Here is an 18,160-nt window from a genome sequence, read left to right as displayed (position 1 = left end):
TATAGCTTCTTTCTTCAGTAGTTCTTCCACCTCTTGAAGAAGAATGGAGAGGTGTTGCGGTGTCATGCGCCGGTTCCGTGGGGGTTTGTACTTCGGGGAACCGTTGAACTCGATGCAGTATCCGTGGGCTATGGTGGATAATACCCAACGGTCTGACGTGATTCCCTCCCATGCTGAAAGGAATGATGTTAGCCGGCCCCCGACCGGTGATGCATGGGAGGGGACCCGAATTTTCGGGTCATTTGCTGGTATTGGGCGTGGAACCTCTGGGGCTGGAGCCACGACCTCTTCCTTTGCCACGGCGTTGGCCTCTTTGACTGAACTGGGTGTTACCCTGGTTGGTGGGCCAGTTGGAGCCAGAGTAATATTGTTGTTGTTGGTTCTGCTGCTGTCTTTGGCCACGAAAGGAGCGTTTATTACCATAGCCTCGCCTGTTAGGGGGCCTAGAAATTTGATCAAGAGTCTTGATGGTATCAAACTCTTTTTTAGCATGTTCTAGGGCCTCATCTACTGCTTTTCCAAACAGATGCGTCTGTTCAATGGGTTTATTTATGAGGGAGGCTTGGGTTTCGGGCTTAAAACCTGAATTGCGTAGCCAAACGTGGCGCTTGAGAAGTATTCCCTGCACTAGGGAGCGGCCAGCCGTCTCAGCGGCATCTAGGGAGTTTTTAACGATGCCCTGGTTTACCAGTGTGCCCTCTGATATTATAGCTAGCAGGCGAGAACGCAGAGGTTCAGGTGCCTCCTCTGCTTCGCTGCGCAGCTTGTTCCACTGTGCATCTGCGTAGCTAGCTAAAAGTGAGTTGTTATTAGCAATTCTAGTAGAGAAGGCGGCGGAGGTCGTGATTCTCTTCCCCAGTGCGTAGAGTTTTTTGCCTTCTTTGTCTGGAGGTGCTTCACTAGTGGATAGTGGCACCCCTGCTCTTTTTCTTGTGTTGGTAACCACAAGGGAGTCCGGAATAGAGTGTCCTCTGATGTATAAAGGGTCAGAGGATGAAGGGCTGAAGAGCTTTTCTATTCTAGGGTTGACCCCTCTTACTAAAGCTGGGTTAGTAAGGGAAGGAGAAATTCTTCTTTTAATAGAAGCCAGGAGTGGAATAGATTGGCTAACAGGGGCTTTTTCTTTGATGACTTTTTCTACAAAGTCAATGTCTGGAAGAGTTTCCCCTGTATCAATCTCAAAATGCGCTGCTGCCTTGCGCAATAGTGCATTGAGGGAAGGTTGGTCATCTATGGGAGAGGAGTTCCCATGTGAATCCTTGAGAGGAGAAGGGAGAAAGGCATCAGGGTCTGACTGTACTGATGGGGATTGCCAAGGCTGCACTGACGGTGAATGCCAGGGCTGCGAGGTAGCTGTATCCTCTTCAAACCCTGTAGGAGTGGTGTAAGGATCTTCTTCGAACCCCTCTTCCTCAAGTTCTACCTCTTCTTCTCCACCCAAACACTCCTCCTCTTCTTGGAGGTATTGCTCCTCCTCAGTGAGGTCAACCAGCCTAGGAATCTTGACTCTAGGGTCATCCTGTGGCCATTCTCTTTGTCTTTTGTGAGTGGGTGGGTCTTGGTTTCCTAGAAACCTTTCCATTTTCTCCATGCAAGAATGGAGTCTTTCAAGGGTCTCATGGGGTACCCCTGAATAGTCTAGAGGGGGGAAATTAGTGTTTTCGCCTTCGAATCGTTTCGAACGCTCCCACAACGTCGACGAGAGGTTCCCGTCTCCTTCTGAAAAGCCTTCAGGTAGTTCGGAAGCGTCCTTTGGAGAAAGGGGCAGATCCTGGCTACTTTTGTGTTTTTTCGACGCGGTATTCGACGTTTGTTTCGTCGTCCGCGTACGTTCGTCTTCGGCGACAATTCTCGCTAGGCTCTCGGCCACGATTTTGTCCGTCGAGGGCTTTGGTGTCGACGTTGTGTGCGTTGCGCGTTGTACCTCGACGGTCGCTCTATGGAGCGTTGCGTCGGATGTTTTTGGGGTAGCGCCCGTGTTAGATGGAAGCCCAATCGCTGGTCGCGGCTGCGTTTGCGGGTGGGGCTTGTGACCTTTACGGTCTGCGGTAGACGCCGGAGTGCCCTGCGTCCCCTTCGGCGCTGATGGATCCTTCGTTCTCGAAGAAGAGCCGTGGGTAGTGTGTTTAGCCTTATGGGGTTTGTGTGCGTCCTTGTCGCCGGGGTGTTCATCCCCATAAGCAGGGCGTGAGCCGAGCCCGTCGGGGCCGGGGACGGACGACGAGGAGCGTGAGCGCTCCTTCTGGGGGTTCATGACTTCCGTAACGGACGTCGAGTTATCGCACTCCTCGTCACTTTCAGTAACAGCGGCAGCGGGTGAGGAAACTGACTTCGACATCGCGTAGTCCGCCCACCTCTTAACCCTACGTTCTTTAAGAGTCCTGGGTTTTAAAAGCTTGCAGGCTGCGCAGCTGTTCTCTATGTGATCGAGGGGTAAGCAACGATTACAGAGCTTGTGCTTATCTTTCCAAGTATATTTGCCCCTGCAGCGTGGGCAAAACTTAAATGGTGTCCTCTCCATAGCTGAGGCAATAATAGCTGGCGATAACAACCCCAAGGGAAAGAAAAGGGAGAAAGAAAGACATTCTCAAAGAGAAGAGACAAAGTTCTAACCCCCACTCTCCCTACTGTAAGTTGGCCGTCGAGGCCAGGCCACGTGTTCGGCAGCGCCGAAGGATCTCCTCCGCTCTTCCTCTCCGTCGAAAATAGTTCGGCGGAGAAACAGCTTCACAGCTAACGTCGAGGGGGAGGGATCGTTACCAGTATATTAAGTTATGACAAATGGACCGAGGTCCGTGGTAAGTATAGCAATGTCTCTCTAGGAGCTCCGCGAAAGGCGACCAGAAACTGGGCGGAAAAAAACAATCTGAGGGACCTCGACGCGTGAGGGATTGTGGGTACAACGCACGTCACTATAGGGATAGTGTTACAGACACGCCTTGTCGACGTCCCCTTTTCGACTACGAAAAACAAAATGCAATACTCCGCAGTGACCACTGGATGTCGGACCTATGCACAGCATGTGATTCTAAGCAGATTAACAAACATCAGAAATATATATATAAATAATACGGTCAATTATGCAAAGGTCAATTCGGACCCTTGACTTTCGGTCAATTAGGTCATTCGAACAATTGTGTTCGGACAATTTGGGTAGTACCGCATGAAAAGGGTTCAATATTCTTTTCTCTACACCAGCTGCAAAATTTGTTCCAACGGCAGCGGTATAAAGTCTTTGTTGCTGGCCTTCTAGCTGAAAGCAACACCTCCATGACGTCAGAGAGATCCCAATCCTTGCATCTTAACCTTTCACAAACCAAGCGTGAAGGTTGAGGGTTTTGATGTCTGGATGGAGAACCTGACCTCCCTTCTGCGAGAGAAGACCCTCTCTTTGGGGAAGATGAATCGGAGGACAGATGGACATGTCTAGAAGGTCCGGGTACCACGTTCTCCTGGCCCAATCCGGGGCAATTAGGATCACGGGTTTCCGGAATCTTCTCAACCTCCCGATATTTGAGGAATGACAGGGACTGGAAGAAACGCATACAGAAGTGGAAACTCCCAGTCCACGCCGCCTCTTTTGTTACTGTGTTGTCTGTCATTATCAGGACATTCTTTCCCTGTACTGATGCCAGAAAAGCTTTCAGCGCTAGTCTGATTGCTCTGAGCTCCAACAGGTTGATGTGTAGTCTGGACTCCGATGGAGACCAACGACCGCTAATGGTCAAGTAGTTGGCATGGGCTCCCCACCCCATGAGTGAGGCATCCGTGACTACTGTTATCTCCGGCCATGGTTGCCAAAGCTGTTCTCCTTTCAAGATGTTCTCCCGACAGGCCCACCACTGAAGGTCCCAAGCTACTCTGTCCGGGAACCTGTAGGAGGAGATCTGACATTCTTCCTGAGAATTGCGACCATTGGGTTCTTAGTGCTCACTGGAGGGATCTCATTCTCAGGCGAGCCTCTGGCACTAGGAAGGTGCAGGATGCCATGAGGCCTAGCAATCTCAAAAAGTCGAAGGCTGGTAGACGTTGGGCATTTTGAAACTTGATGACCATCTGTAGAATATCTTGAGCCCTCACCTCCGTTGGTAAGGCTTTTCCCAGGGAAGTGTCCAGGACTGCTCAATGAACTGAAGTCTCTATGATGGTATCATCTGTGACTTCTTTAAGTTGAAAGAAAAAAAACAAGTTTGTGAAGGAAGTGGCAGACATAATCTAGCTGGATCTGAGCTTGTTCCGGAGATACTGCTCTGATCAACCAATCGTCCAGGTAGGGGTAGACGTGGACCCCTTCCCTCCTTAGACTTGCATCCACTACCGACATTAGCTTGGTAAAGACCCTCGGGGGCGAGGTCAGCCCAAATGGCAGAACTCGAAACGGATAGTGAGAGTTGTCAATTGCGAACCTCAGGTATTTCCTGTGTTTGAGATGGATTGGCACATGGAAATAAGCATCCTGAAGGTCTAGAGATACCAACTAGTCCTGAAGCTGGAGGGCCTGAAGGATCCGAAAATGTGGTACCATCTTGAACTTGTCTTTCCTGAGGAATTTGTTCAATTCTCGCAAGTCCAAGATGGGTTTCAGTCATCTGTCCTTCTTTGGTACTAGGAAGTAGGGGGAATACCAACCCTTGTTCCTCTCCGCTACGGGTACCGGTTCTATGGCACCCTTCTCTTGCAGGTCAAAAATCTCCTGCATAAGGAGCGGGTCTGGAAGCTTCAAAGAATTGTTCCCCGGTGGATGACTGTGTAATGTGTAGGAAGGGCAGGCAGTAAACTTGGGCAACTGTCTCCAATGCCCAAGCATCTGATGTAATAGCCTGCCATATGTTGAGTTAACCTGCCCCCTACTGGTGTCTTGTGAGGTGAGCCCTCAGAGGGGTTTAGAAGCAGCTGACACAGATGCCAAGGGTAAGGTGGCACCTGTTGCTGCGGCTTTTGTACCTTTGACCGGTCCACCACGGGTGAATCGTTTCTGGCCCCTTTGAGCTGGCTGTCCTCTGCCTTTTCCGAATGCGGAGTAAAAGCGTAAGGACCTACCCCTGCAGGAAGCTCCTGAGGGACGATTTGGAGTCTGCCGGATTGCAGCCCCAAGGGATTTCGCTGCTGCCTTGGATGTCTAATCTCTCCATGCTGTCATCAGCCTTCTTTCCAAATAAAGAAGTGCCGTCAAAGGGCATGTTCAGAAGTCTGGCTTGTTCATCTGGAGCAAAACCAGACTTCCGCAACCACGCAAATATGCAGATTGTGGTACTTGCCGCCATGGCCCTGCTAATGCTGTCAGCAGAATCAATGCATCCTTTCCATCCCTGATGATTAAGAATGCATCCCTTCATCTCCTTCTGGGAGACAGTCAGCCACAGATGAAGCACACTCCCAAAGTGGGTGGCTGAATCTTGCTAGTGTGCAAGTGGCGTTAATCGACTTAAGCGCCCTGCTACATGCCGAAAATACTTTTGACACAGCATCAAATCTTTAATCATCCCTGTCCTATGGAATAGTAGGGTATGCCGACTTACTGTTAGATGAAGTCGCAGCTTGTAAAACCAAACTCTCTGGAGTTGGATGCTTGCTCAGATATTCAGGATCTGAAGCCGATACTCTTTTTAGCAGAAAGTGTTTCATTTACTGCAGGGATAACTTCAGGAGTTTCCCAATTAGCAGATATTTTTCTTTGCAGAGCAGTATGAAAAGGAACAACAGGATCCTCCTGTGGACCCTTATCTAAAATATCAGTAAGGTCATCCTGCTGAAAAGAAGGTGTTGGTGTAGTCCACCCCATGAATTCGATTATTCTGGCCATCAGAATCCTATAAAGTCGTCTCAGCATGCTCTCCAGGGTCTGATTTAGCAAACTCTAAACCACTTCCCTCATGTAGAGACTCTTGAAGGTCTTTTAACCTGTTGTCCTCAGAGATTACTCTTGCATGGTTACAGTAGTCCTTTGTAAACCAAAGGGTCTCTCATTGTCGGAATCCTCCCCTTCCTCATATATAGGAGGACAAGGCTCTAAAATAGTCATACCTAGCATAGCGTAGGCTTCGACAATCCTGAAAAAGGTGTCAAAAAAGTTTGAAAGACCTCCATGCACTCGAGAGGAATCGGAATCCTACTCGGCGTTGTCGAGATTGTCAGTGGCATCCTCAAAGTCATGGTCGAAGCCTTCGGCACCTCTACTACCTGTGACATAGTGACAGTTGTAGGTTTGTCCTTTATCGGGGTCAACAGTGGCATCGAAGACGCCATCGATAAAACCGATTTATGCGTCGAAAAGCCCTTCGACAAAGGCATCGATGATGCAGATTTGTGAGTCGAAGGAATCTTTGACGACGGCGTCGATGACGCAGTCTTATTGCTTTTACTCGAGGGTTCATGACGCTCTCGAGTACTTTCTCTCACCGGGTTCATCGACTCGCAGCGTTTTGATTTTTTGGGTCTTTCACCCGGGGTATCACCTTTAGACGTCTCCAAGGTGGTCGAGGCCGCTTTCTCGAAGACGCTAAGCATCTTTTTACGGAATTCCTCCCACTTAGTCAAAGAGCTGTGTTTCTTGGGACAGGTGACCCTTTCTGGGGAAGTAGAGGAAGAAGAAGAGGGAGATCTACGATGCCTCTTCTTAGAATGTTTTGATCTCGAAGACTGGTGGGAACCACTTCGAGACCTTGAACGAGAATGTTTCTTTTGTCGATGAGGAAACGAATGTCTCGACTCAGCCGAAAATCATTTGAGGGAGAAGAAGTTTTAAAGTCCTCATCTCTTTCTAACTTCCCCTTATGCTCCTTCAAGGCTTTCGCCGTCATGGACATACCGTCCTCGCATTCCGAACAGTGATGCCCCGATCCCAGGCACCACAAACAGATCCTGTGAGGAGCCGTTAACGACATTTTCTTCCCAGAGTCACAACAGTTTTCTAAACTGGACTGTGGAATCGATGATTCGGATGAAGAAACCATCGTGTAATGGTAATAATCTTCGAAGAATCAGAAGGTTTTTCTGAAGAAAGGAACCGAGCGTTACGTTTCCAAGGCCCACGAAGCGCGGAAAAACGGAACTGAGCAACGGACGCTGCGCAAGTGTATTTATACTCATGATGATGTCGGCGCGGATACGGAGGCTGTCGAGGGACACCGACTCGAAGGACGTCGACACGCAGCGCCCTCTACTGAAAAATATTTCTGAGGCCAGGAAGCAAGCCAGATAACATCAAAGATAAGGAATACGTTGGAGGACAAAATCCCTTTGAAGTAAGAGTTTCCTGGTCTCTGCAGAAGAATAGGCTTAAGGCTTCATTTCCAGATGCACAGGGCTCACACAAAATGCAATTTATTTTATGTGAAATTCTGAGTTATTGGTGCTACTTGTCAAGATTACAGGGCATTAATGAGCACAGCTGCAGGATCTCACATTCCTAGAGCTCAGCATCTGGCCACGCCAATGCATTTTGAATGCCCATCACATCCCAATAAGTAACTAATGCAATGTACAGGGGTTTCTACATGCGAGACGAAGTGAGGATACCAGAGTTCGATCAACAAGATATGAGTATTTTGCTACCCACAGGAGGTACAGCACTAACATTGTTCATTTAAAAAAAAATAAAGAAAAAAAAAATCGATGATATGAAGTCCATTTAGAAAGAAAACATTGCCTTTTTGCAGTGAGCAAACTACTTGCACTTCAAATGTCTAAGTGTATAATTGTTTACAAAGAAGATGATTTTTTTTGTTTTACAGAGCAACTGTCCTTGGAAGAACTTACCATCTTGACATTTTATAACAATTATTTCTTTGAACACAATTTGGCACAATATTGGTTGGAAATGAATGCTTATTAAACCCGAAAACAATTGTTTCTTTTAGGTTCACTCAAGCAAGGAGCACCTTTCAATCGAAATAGACACTTACAAAAACACTGCTTGCAGTAACAGTAGAGAAAAGAAATTACATTTTCAAAACGTTGCAATGCTTTTGAGGAATGCCATGAAAAAGATAAAGGCACATTTTGTAAGAACACAAGCATAGAGAATCCACCTTATGAAGTCTGCATTAAACAACTTAACTCAATTTCAAAGCATTTCACTTCTTACATTCATTTGTCTTAATGGTCTGACTTTTGTTTAAGGTTAGCAGTCCCGTACATAAATTAAAGAGTTACAAACAGAATCCAACTTACTTTAAGAGCATAGAGTCCAGACTTCCCTGGAATTTTGCAGAACGTTCCATCACCCACACGAGTGTTAGAGTGAAGCATTGCATTCAGACAAGCTAGTGGAGAGGTGCCACTAAAAAAACACATCAAATATAAATGAGTAAAAAAGAAAAAAAAGAAACAAGTTTTGCAAGTTTGAGTGCCTTTAACAATAATGTGTTCTCTTACTCGCCTTTTTTTATTTTTTACTCATGGTTGTTTTAATTTAAAATGTGTCCCCCCAACCCCGAAAATATCTGCAATGATGTTCACTTTCCTCAAATATTCAATTATCTGCTCTACAGACTTCAGGGAAAAAAGTATTTTATAGGTCAAGAACTTTCTATTATCACTTAACTCCCTCCTCGTCTGCCATCTTAGATTTCATCAGAAACGTCTGCTCCCATCCCCTCCTGCTCGCACTAATCACCTTTCATCATTGAAATGACTCACATTTTTATGGCTCTGCTCCTGCCTAACCACCCGTATGACCCTGTGTTGCAGTACGGCTTTAGTGCTAGCATACCTTCTCCTCCTCAATTACAAGTATATAGCTCTTTTGCTTGCATGCACAGCCTGTTTTCCCGTCTCTCCCTGCTCACACTGCATGCTTAAAAGCTTTGCTGCTACAATGTTCTTCTCGTTCTCCCATCCTTCCTAATCCAATCTCGCTTTGACACCCTTTCCCTTCCAGTGATGTTGAAGTAGCCACCTCAACAAGCGCTTAGTACTCTCCCCTTCTCTTCCTTGACAGGACTTCACTGCTAGCACATGCTTCCCACCTAATGTAGCACGTTACCCATTTCCAAGTCCCCTTCTACAGTCATCTTAAAGCTTTAGCATCACATATACTGCTAAAATTACAACTTAAACACTTCCGGAACACTGCTAGGACTCCCCATGGGGTATCGTATGTGCCCTAGAAAACCATACCAATAAAATTGCACACATGCCTTTCCAAATTCATATCAACAGACAGACGCTAAATTAAAGTGTGGAATTAAATCCCAAACATGTATGTAAAAAGATTAAAATCAACACAGAGCACTTTATTGACATGCAGATGAGAATGGTGTGAGTAACTGACCGAAAAGAGTTCCATTGCTCATAGTGATGTGTTTGCATTATGATCTAGTTGTTATATGCTTTTGCAGAGGTGTGTGGTTATCTGGCAATAGTGTATTACAGAGCAGGAATGCGAACAGTTGAACAATAAGGACATTAAATATAAAAGCTTGGGAAAGTTTAATATATGGTCTATGCGCAGTTTTATACTTGATGTACTATGAGTGATAAAGAGGTTTTTGGCTCACAAAGGATGAGCATGTGCTTGAGGAGTAATGGGTTATGAAATTCATGTTGGACTAGTGGAATTAAACTACAGTGAGGCCCTATTACCATGAAGAAAAAATTACGCAACATAGAAAAAAATGGCATTTTCAAATCAACAGCAAAACTATGGGTACATTTGTTTAAAAAAGGCTATTATTACAGTACGAGTTTACAACATGATAGGTAAACACAGGCTCCAAGAGTACTTTATCCATAACAGTCAGATAAATTAAAAAACAGTTTCAAGTAGCTACTGTAGAGTAATTTAAAATATTCTGAATAATTTAACCAATAATGCGGTTGCTTTTTTTAGAATTTATTTACAGCGCACATATCCCCTAGGTATCTAGGCGCGAGTTTCATTGTGAAATGACGGGTTATTTTTAACGGGCTTGTTTTAAAAAAACGCATTTTATCGTTTTTTTTTTTCCCCCAAGAGCGGGTCCGGGATTCAAACCTTTGTTTGCTCAGCATTGTCAGAGTTTTCAGCGTGGCCTTGCTTCCAAGACCCGCGCGTTGCCACAGACCTATCCTCCCGTCCCTATCCTCCCGCTTTGTGAGCACGTACACAAATAATGCACTCATCTAGGGATCCTAAGAAATGTAAGAGTTTAAATGCATTCAGTCAGCTATTCACAAGTTATACACTCCAGTCCCCAGGCATTTGGTGCATCAGATAGTTTTTTTCACAAGGAATGTGAAGGTTAAACCAGATAACTTATTAGTCAGTGCAGACAGTTTGAAAACTAGCAGTATGTTCCAATGTTTAGCATGAAACCCCATGAAAAGAGCAGAAAAAAGAGGCGGCAAAGGAAAAACTACACAAAAAGTGGTCTTCTATTGTAGAATCAAGAAGTCAAGAATGGAGCTTTGGAAGTACAAGGCCTTTCTATCGTCTTCCATGTTTCAGGATTAGCCCGTTCTAAAACAATACCAAGGAAGGAGTTGATCCCTTCTATACTTGAGCAGGATTAGTCGTAAAAACGAGTGACATAAGTTGTTGAAGATTGAAAGTTTTCTTTCCAGTACCTTGATATTATTATGCAGGCTCTCTGGACAGATTGTCCTCCTACCCCAAGGCTACTGCATCCAACATGCCCACCAGCCAGGAAGGGCAGGAGGCAGAGTGGCACTCATCCACAGGAGCGACTGGCCATGATCCTTCATCCCCTTTCCCAGAACAAGCTCAGTTGAATCACTTGCCTGCCGGTACCCTCTATTGCACAAGGAGACAATCACCGTCCACCTCATAGGCAGACCACCTCAAATGAGCGACTCCTTCATTGCAGATATCTCCAACTTACTCTCCTCTGCCAAATTAGCACATTCAAATAATACCTTTCTGAGAGATTTTAAGGTCCCCCCAGTCACAGGCTGACAACCACACTCTAAACATGCTTTTCACACTGACCACTTCCACGGACCTTAAGCAAATTGTGCTCTCCATCACGCACAACTAAGACAACACCCTATACTTCACATCATTCCCTTGCATCACCTGTACAGACCCTATTCCACTTAACTGGTCAGACCACCCCGCCATCCCATTATCAGTCACCCACTCGACTACGGCTCACAAAGGTCAGGCTAAACACTCCCTCACTCAACGCCACTCATTCAAAAAATTCCCAGTCAATGCACTAGAAGCAAACTTTGCAGACTTCCCCACCACAGGAAATGCCTCGGCCCTCCTGGAATGATTCAGCAAATCTGCTATAAAACTGGTGGACACTCATGCCCCCCAAAAATAGAGCTGGGCTAAGACCAAAACATCTGCCCCATGGTACACTGCCAGATAGCCTCCAAACACACACTCAATAAATCAGAACCCTAGAAAAACGGTGGCGCAAAAACCATAACTTGGGAGACTTCACCAACCTCAAATCTATGCGCACAAACCATAGGATTCTTATTACCGAGGCCAAAGCTGCTTACTATACCATCACCATTGCGGCAGCCTTTAACAGGAGCAAAGCCCTCTTTGAAGTAATAAAGCATTGTACCAAACCCTGACCCCAAGGTGCTAGCAAACTCTGTAAAAATGCGACAATCAATAATATTTTTTATTGAAAAAAATAGACAAAATCCAAGAGACCATCGAATCAACCTCACAGCATTAGCATCCCATGCACCCCTGCATGCACAATGCCCCTCTGGACCGATTTCTCTGCTCTTGCACCCAGATCGCCTGAAAAGGATTGCCTCCCTTAAACCTATTTCTTACTCTGGCAATATAATTCTGGCCACCATCATTAAACAATTGACGGGCCTGGCACTCAATGTGCTCCTTCGCATCATCAATGCCTCCGTCGCAATAGGATCATTCCATGACACCTTCAAGACTGGTCTCATGTGACCTCTTTTGAAAAAGCCCAAACCTACAATCAGATGACCTGGCCAACTACAGGCCCATCACGAACGTCCCGTTTATTGGCAAAATCTTGGAAAAAGTAGTTGCTACACAACTACTTGCCAGAATCGAACACCTCCTCCTAAATTAATCTCAGTCAGGGTTCCGCCCAAAGTATAACATTGAGACAGCCACCATCAAGGTGGTGGATGATGCTCTCTAAATCATGAATAAGTGCGACTCAAGCCTCCTCGTCATCCTCAATGTCTCAGCTGCATATGACACTGTCGACCACCGCATCCTTCTCTCCCTCCTTGCTGACAAGATGGGATTCTCTGGCACTGCCCTGAATTGGTTTACCTCCTACCTCTCAGGCAGGCACCAGGCTGTCCAGATGAACTTGTTGCGTTCTAATTGACTCCAGGTCTCCTGCAGAGTCCCCCACGGCTTCATCCTCTCAACAATCCTTTTTTAACTTTAACATGGAGCCTCTGGACACTCTCCTCAAAGATCCCAATACAGCCATGCACCAATACGCAGATGATATTCAGTTGTCCATGATAGTAAATGGCATGCAGGACAGCATTCATTTCCGCTATTACCTAGCCATCACCCAGTCCTGGATGCTGACTGCCTACCTTAAACTAAAGCCATCCAATATGGAATTCGTCCTCACTGATCCGCCTGTTTGGCAAAATTGCATGCAGTACCCCCTGGGACCACCACATACAATTAGGACTACAGGTGTAAGCAAAAACCAACCTTTGGTATAAGTCTGTACTACACAGTTTGTGGTAGCGAGCTGAGCAGCCAGGCTTATCTCAAGAGGGAATGTGAGCAGTACAAGAGGTTACACAGAGGTCTTACTATCACAGTGGTTCAAGTAGACACTTACACTCAAGGGTTCTTGGTAAAAACACTTATTCATTTATTACACAATCATTTAGAAAACATTCACTAGAAGGAGGCAAGTTAATATTATACACAAACACCCAATACCAAACCCATAGGTTTCTGAACAAATTAGGCTCCCCTGAAATAGGAGCAAAATGGCAATGGCATTTCAGTTACTTTCAATGGGAGTAAAAAGGCACAAGTTAGCAGAATAGATAAATACTTCCTTAGGCAGTACAAATAGTTTTAGTTCACTAGAGGACTCGATTCAATTCAATGGGCCTAGGCCAAAGTCAATGGACTACTGTCTTGAATAGGAAAGAGCAGTTCTTTAAGTAAACGGTAAAGTCTTTGCCAAAGTTCTCAGAAGTAGTTTGTACGAAAAAGAATCATATGTTGGGTCGCAAGCTGATTAGGCTTGCAAGTTGGGAAAGTTCTGCGAACTTTCACTTCGAGAGAAGAGTTCTCTCAATCGGGTTGGCACAGTACCTTAATATGAAGCAAAAGATGCAGCTGAAGACGTTGGTTCCTGGCAGTTCCTGCAGATCTCACTGTTCCTGAGCCTCAGTCGCAGGGACAGGAGGGAGAACGCCGGGGGGACTCCTGCACTGCACGGGATCGTCGGAAAACACTGACAAAATGGAGTCACTTCAGTTTGAGTAGCTGTTCATCCAGCACACAAGCTGGTGTCCTTCCCCCTGGTTAATCCTAAAGAGCTCCGAGAATGGTATCCAGGTGGCTTACAAGTTGATTGGTGCCACCAACTCAAAGGAAGAAGTCGTCCTTGAAGGGGCTTCTCTGTCGAGGTGAACTTGGCAATTCGGACCTGCGGTAGGGCTTCACCGGGCAAACCATCGGTCCAGGAGTTGCAGCAGCCGTCCTCTTCCAGCTCGTCTTCGGTTCATTCGTTCCAGTCATCTACTCTGCTTTCCAGTCCACGAGACTCTCCTTTTAAACAGTTTTCTCGCATTCGTTCCAGCCTAGCTGCCACTCACCCACCAGGGTGACTGTCCTTGCCGGACAATCAGCCAGCCAATCACGCCAGAGTGCATTTGGGTCTCCTAGGAGACTAAGCATGGGGAGTTTCGGGAACCTCCCTCACTTCCTGCCCACCCCAGACACTCAGATACCAAAGGGATGGAAACAAAAAGGGACCAAACCTGGTTTGGCGCGCAGACAAACACTAGAAGGACCTTTCCAAAAAGAAATGGCAAAAAGAAGAAGACCAGGACCTGTTCAAACAAAGTGGCTTAAGGCGCCATCTTGAAAAACATGGCTCCTGCAATTTTTAGCTACTGGTGTTCGCGGTCGGGAAAAATCATGGTAGTTCGTTGCAAAACCACTGCCACCAGCCATTTCGATAGAAAAGGGTAGCATTTGACTGCTACATGAGTTTCTAGACACGGGATACTAGCTAACCTCTCCAGCACGCTAAAGGAACATGATGTGTGCTGGGTCTAGCAATTTAAAAAGACTAGTAAAGTCAATGTAACCTTACATTCTCTGGGAAACAGTAGTTTATCCCAGAGAAGGTATTTAAACCTTGGGGGAAGTCTAAAAAGACATCCCAGTGCCACTGCACTGAGGGTGCTGTGTGACACAAATAAAAAAGGTAATGCCTATGGAGTTGTTTAAAACTTCATAATCAAAGAAGTAAACACAGAAAACAAACAGGTTTAACAAGTTCAGAGTCCCAAAGTTCAGCAAAAGAGCTGGGGGTCTCTAAGGCAGAGGGAATGAGCACATTTATGAGAATTCTCCCTAACACCTGCTAAAAAACAACTTGTTCAGCAATAGGATTTGATCCACACCTCTCAGACTCAGCAAAATCATTAGGCTTCACCATTGGCAGCCCAAATAGCCTTGCTCAGAATCTCTACCCTCTGAAAAACGAAGCCTTCATCCTGCCGCAGGACTTCCAGACCATAGTGCAGGCCCTTGAGGTCTCGCACATCAATGGGGGAAATGCTCCCCTGACAGGTCTCACAGCTGCTCACTTGGCTCCCCTAAAAGCAGTCCACCACGCTGTAGCATGTCTTATTACGAGAGGACGGAAATAGGACCAAATTACCCCCATCCTGCACGAACTACATTGGCTTCCACTCCAAGCTAGGATGCACACCTGGTGGCTAAGATCCACATTTCTGGTGGCACACACTCCTCGAGCAGCAAAATCGACCAACCGGCTTGAATCAAAACTCATACACAAAGAGGACGTGTAAACAACCCTTCTGACATGCACCCACCATCAAGGAATCTATCACAGTGTCAGCTCGGAATGCCCCCACAACTCTCCAATTTCGTAAATCTCTCAAAACGTGTCTTTCAACAACACCTGAGCAAGGACTAATTCCAATGGACGCATATACTGTCGCACAGACCTCACAGTACTGCGCTGTTAAAAGATGCCAGCCCAAATGCCGGCTACCCACACTCTGTACAGAGCTCTGCTGCTCTCCAGCTATGTCTGTGCTTCAAACAATAAATATATAAAATACAATTGTTTTCTTTGCATCGGGTCGTATTACTCCTATAGCAGGCTAGGAGGGCTGGATGGGGTGTTAACGCTTTGCAGTATCTAAGCGTGCATACTTCTGATATGAGCAAGAAAAGGTCTTTGTGTTTTCGAAACATCAAAAGATCTTTCTTACGGGCGGATGAAGTGGATGGGGCAGATGAAGTGGATGGTGCGGATGAAGTGGATGGAATGCAAGAATGAAATGAATGGAACCGGAATGAATTAAACAAACCGGGTGTTAAAGTTCAACTCAGCAAGTGTGCCTGATAGCGTCACTATGTTAAAGTTGAATCCAGAAAGTGTGCCTAAAAGCATCAGTATGTTAAAGTTGAACTTAGATTGTGCCCTAATAGCGTCAGTGTCAAAGCTGAACTTTGAAAGCGTGCCCTAATTGCATCACTGTGCTATATTCCCATCATCATTGAGTACGGCCCAATAACGTCACTGTGTTAAAGTTGAACTTAGAATATGCCCTAAAAGCATCACTGTATTAGTCTTGAATTAAGATGGTATTCCCAACATCATTGAATGTGCCCTAATTAGCGGTACTGTCAAAAAAGTTGAATTTAGAAGGTATTCCCAACATCATTGAGTGTGCCTGGTCGCATACACTTTACTGATTACCACAATATCACACTACTACGCTTATTCTCTCCTATACACCACCATTCAACTAGAACACAGCAGTACTATGAAGCATTCGGTAAAGCTGTTCTCATACTAACATGACTCATCAAACTACCCATCATCCTAATAAAACACAGCTAGCTAGCATATACCGGCTAGCTTAGGCGTCTCCTCAGGCCTAACGCACCGAGAACTCAGTCTGGATGTCCACCCTTCAGACTGAATACATCCAACTGACCTCCTCAGCACCACACCTACCGCTAAGAAGCAGCTACCATGGAACAACCACTCCAGAGTGTGTGTGGTTTTTTTTTCTTTTCTCTCTCTCTCTCTCTCCCTCTCCCTCTTCCTGTGTTCAGCCCTACAGTCACCCGCGCTGAGGTTGCATGACACAGGGACTGCGAAGATATCAGCGGATTGTAAGGTGCAGCGTACAACTGAGAAGGGGGAAGCCTCTTGCTCTGCACTGAGCTCAGCCGTGTGACAATAACGGGCCTGGCTGCAACTTCTGGCATTGCCACGCCTTCCTGCAGGAATCCACTGGAAGGGGGCAGCTGACGTGATACACTGCTAATTTTCAGGCAGCCCTCCGTACAGGAGGCCGTCTAGGAGGCATTGTGAGGGTCCGGACTCATATCAGTTATGACAGATTGAGGCTCTTGCGCGTCTCGCAACACTGTGGGCTGAGGGTGGGGCCACTTGTGGGATTTGGCATTAGACACGCTGGAGGCACGGGATCGCTGGCCTAATTTCAATGTACTGCATGTCCCTGTGGGACAGTCATCCACTGAATTCCAGCTCCTTATGTGAGGTGGGGGCATCCTTCCACGGTTGTGTGGCCCTGCTGGGGGCTGCAGTCCCTGGAACCAGGTACACCCCTTTTGATAGGTAACTGCTCAACCTTTACGCCACCAACAGCTCGCCACGTCTGGAGGACGACGAACTGGTAATTTTTTCACTTGCAGGTGGTCCCTGGCAATACCTACCACCTTTGATAACTGGCGCCTTGAAGCAGACGAATGAACGAAGGGGACACCGGTGCACTGGGTGATCTTGATGCCTCTATGAACTGTAAACTGGGTCATGCTTTCTGTACCTCTTATTATGTCTGTGCACTGACTTCTGAGTATTGCAGCATTTCGCTCTTGGCTGGCCGATACCTTCCTGGGAATCAGTACTGACAAATATTGCCTGCTTGGAGCATACTAAAGATAGGTGGTGTCATACAGAGATTGGTGCGCCTTTGATATGCCGAACACCAAGAATAAGGGGACCCAGAAAAATACCATTATGGACTCTGTCCTCTGTGAGAAACCTGAAGGTGTCTCCATCGCTTGTCTCCGGGGATCTGTCATCCAGGTGGTAGGACATGGCCATCGCTATTGGATCCAGTTCCTGGGGGTGGACCAGTGAGGGAGGATCACCTGGATGGGGGGGGGGGTCCGTGGGGAGTGTGAGTGGGACACCGACGGGTGAGACATGGCATCCCCCTTCCTTTTACAACTTTTTACCATCCTCGCACGGAGGACATTCCAAACCACTACCCGCACCCTTTACAACTCTAACACTCGCACAACACAAAGGACAAGGGATTAACACCAGAGCCGTTTACCTGACATGTCCCAATACAAGGGTCAGACAAAGTCAGGCAATTGATCAGAATCACACACACGCAACAGCCCTTTCCCTTCCCCAGAGAGATAACAGATGGAGCCAGAGAGCGCAGTATGAACAAGGCGAGAACAACAGACAGCACGATGAGACGGCTATCAAGCGGAAGTTCAAACGAAGGAGAAAGGTGACAGGAATCAAGAGGGTGACGAAGAGAGAAGTGACCATGCCCTTTTTGGCCCAGGCCTGCGGAACCTTTGTGGAAGAGAGCCTTAGACCTCGAACAATAGCTCAAGTGTCCTGCAGCAGATGTCAACGGTACACGGCGCAAGCCTATGCCGATAAGCAGCAGCAAGGGAAGCACCCATGGTACCTGCCTTGACTCCATAGAAGCCAAACAGTTCATCACAGCTGGTGAGTCAAGGGGAGAACCAATAAGAACCAGGCTGTGTTGAGTGAGAATCGCAAAGTGGCCAGGTGTGAACTAAAGTAGATGAACTTTGAATGAACTGTTCAAAGCGTGAAGGGGAGACCAGCTGCAGAGGGAAAGTGGCCCCACGTGGGTGCTAATTCGAGAGACACTGGCCAAGCCTCTTATGAGAAAAACTACAAGTAGCACAAGGCTGTAGAAAGGCCCGCGG

General features: G+C 46.6%; 1 protein-coding gene across 1 annotated transcript in view; it reads right to left on the bottom strand.

The window, feature by feature from the left end:
• Positions 1–18,160, bottom strand: part of ASXL3 (ASXL transcriptional regulator 3) — a 1,228,938-nt gene that overhangs the window by 961,308 nt on the left and 249,470 nt on the right. The window contains exon 3 of the mRNA XM_069620988.1: positions 8,173–8,281. Within this exon, the coding sequence (XP_069477089.1) occupies positions 8,173–8,281 (109 nt within the window). The remainder of the gene's footprint in view (positions 1–8,172; positions 8,282–18,160) is intronic.

This window comes from Ambystoma mexicanum, chromosome 5q (assembly GCF_040938575.1).
Source record: "Ambystoma mexicanum isolate Mex_15411 chromosome 5q, UKY_AmexF1_1, whole genome shotgun sequence".
In the NCBI taxonomy this organism is placed as follows: Eukaryota; Metazoa; Chordata; class Amphibia; order Caudata; family Ambystomatidae; genus Ambystoma; species Ambystoma mexicanum.
This window is presented reverse-complemented; position numbering and strand designations above follow the sequence as displayed.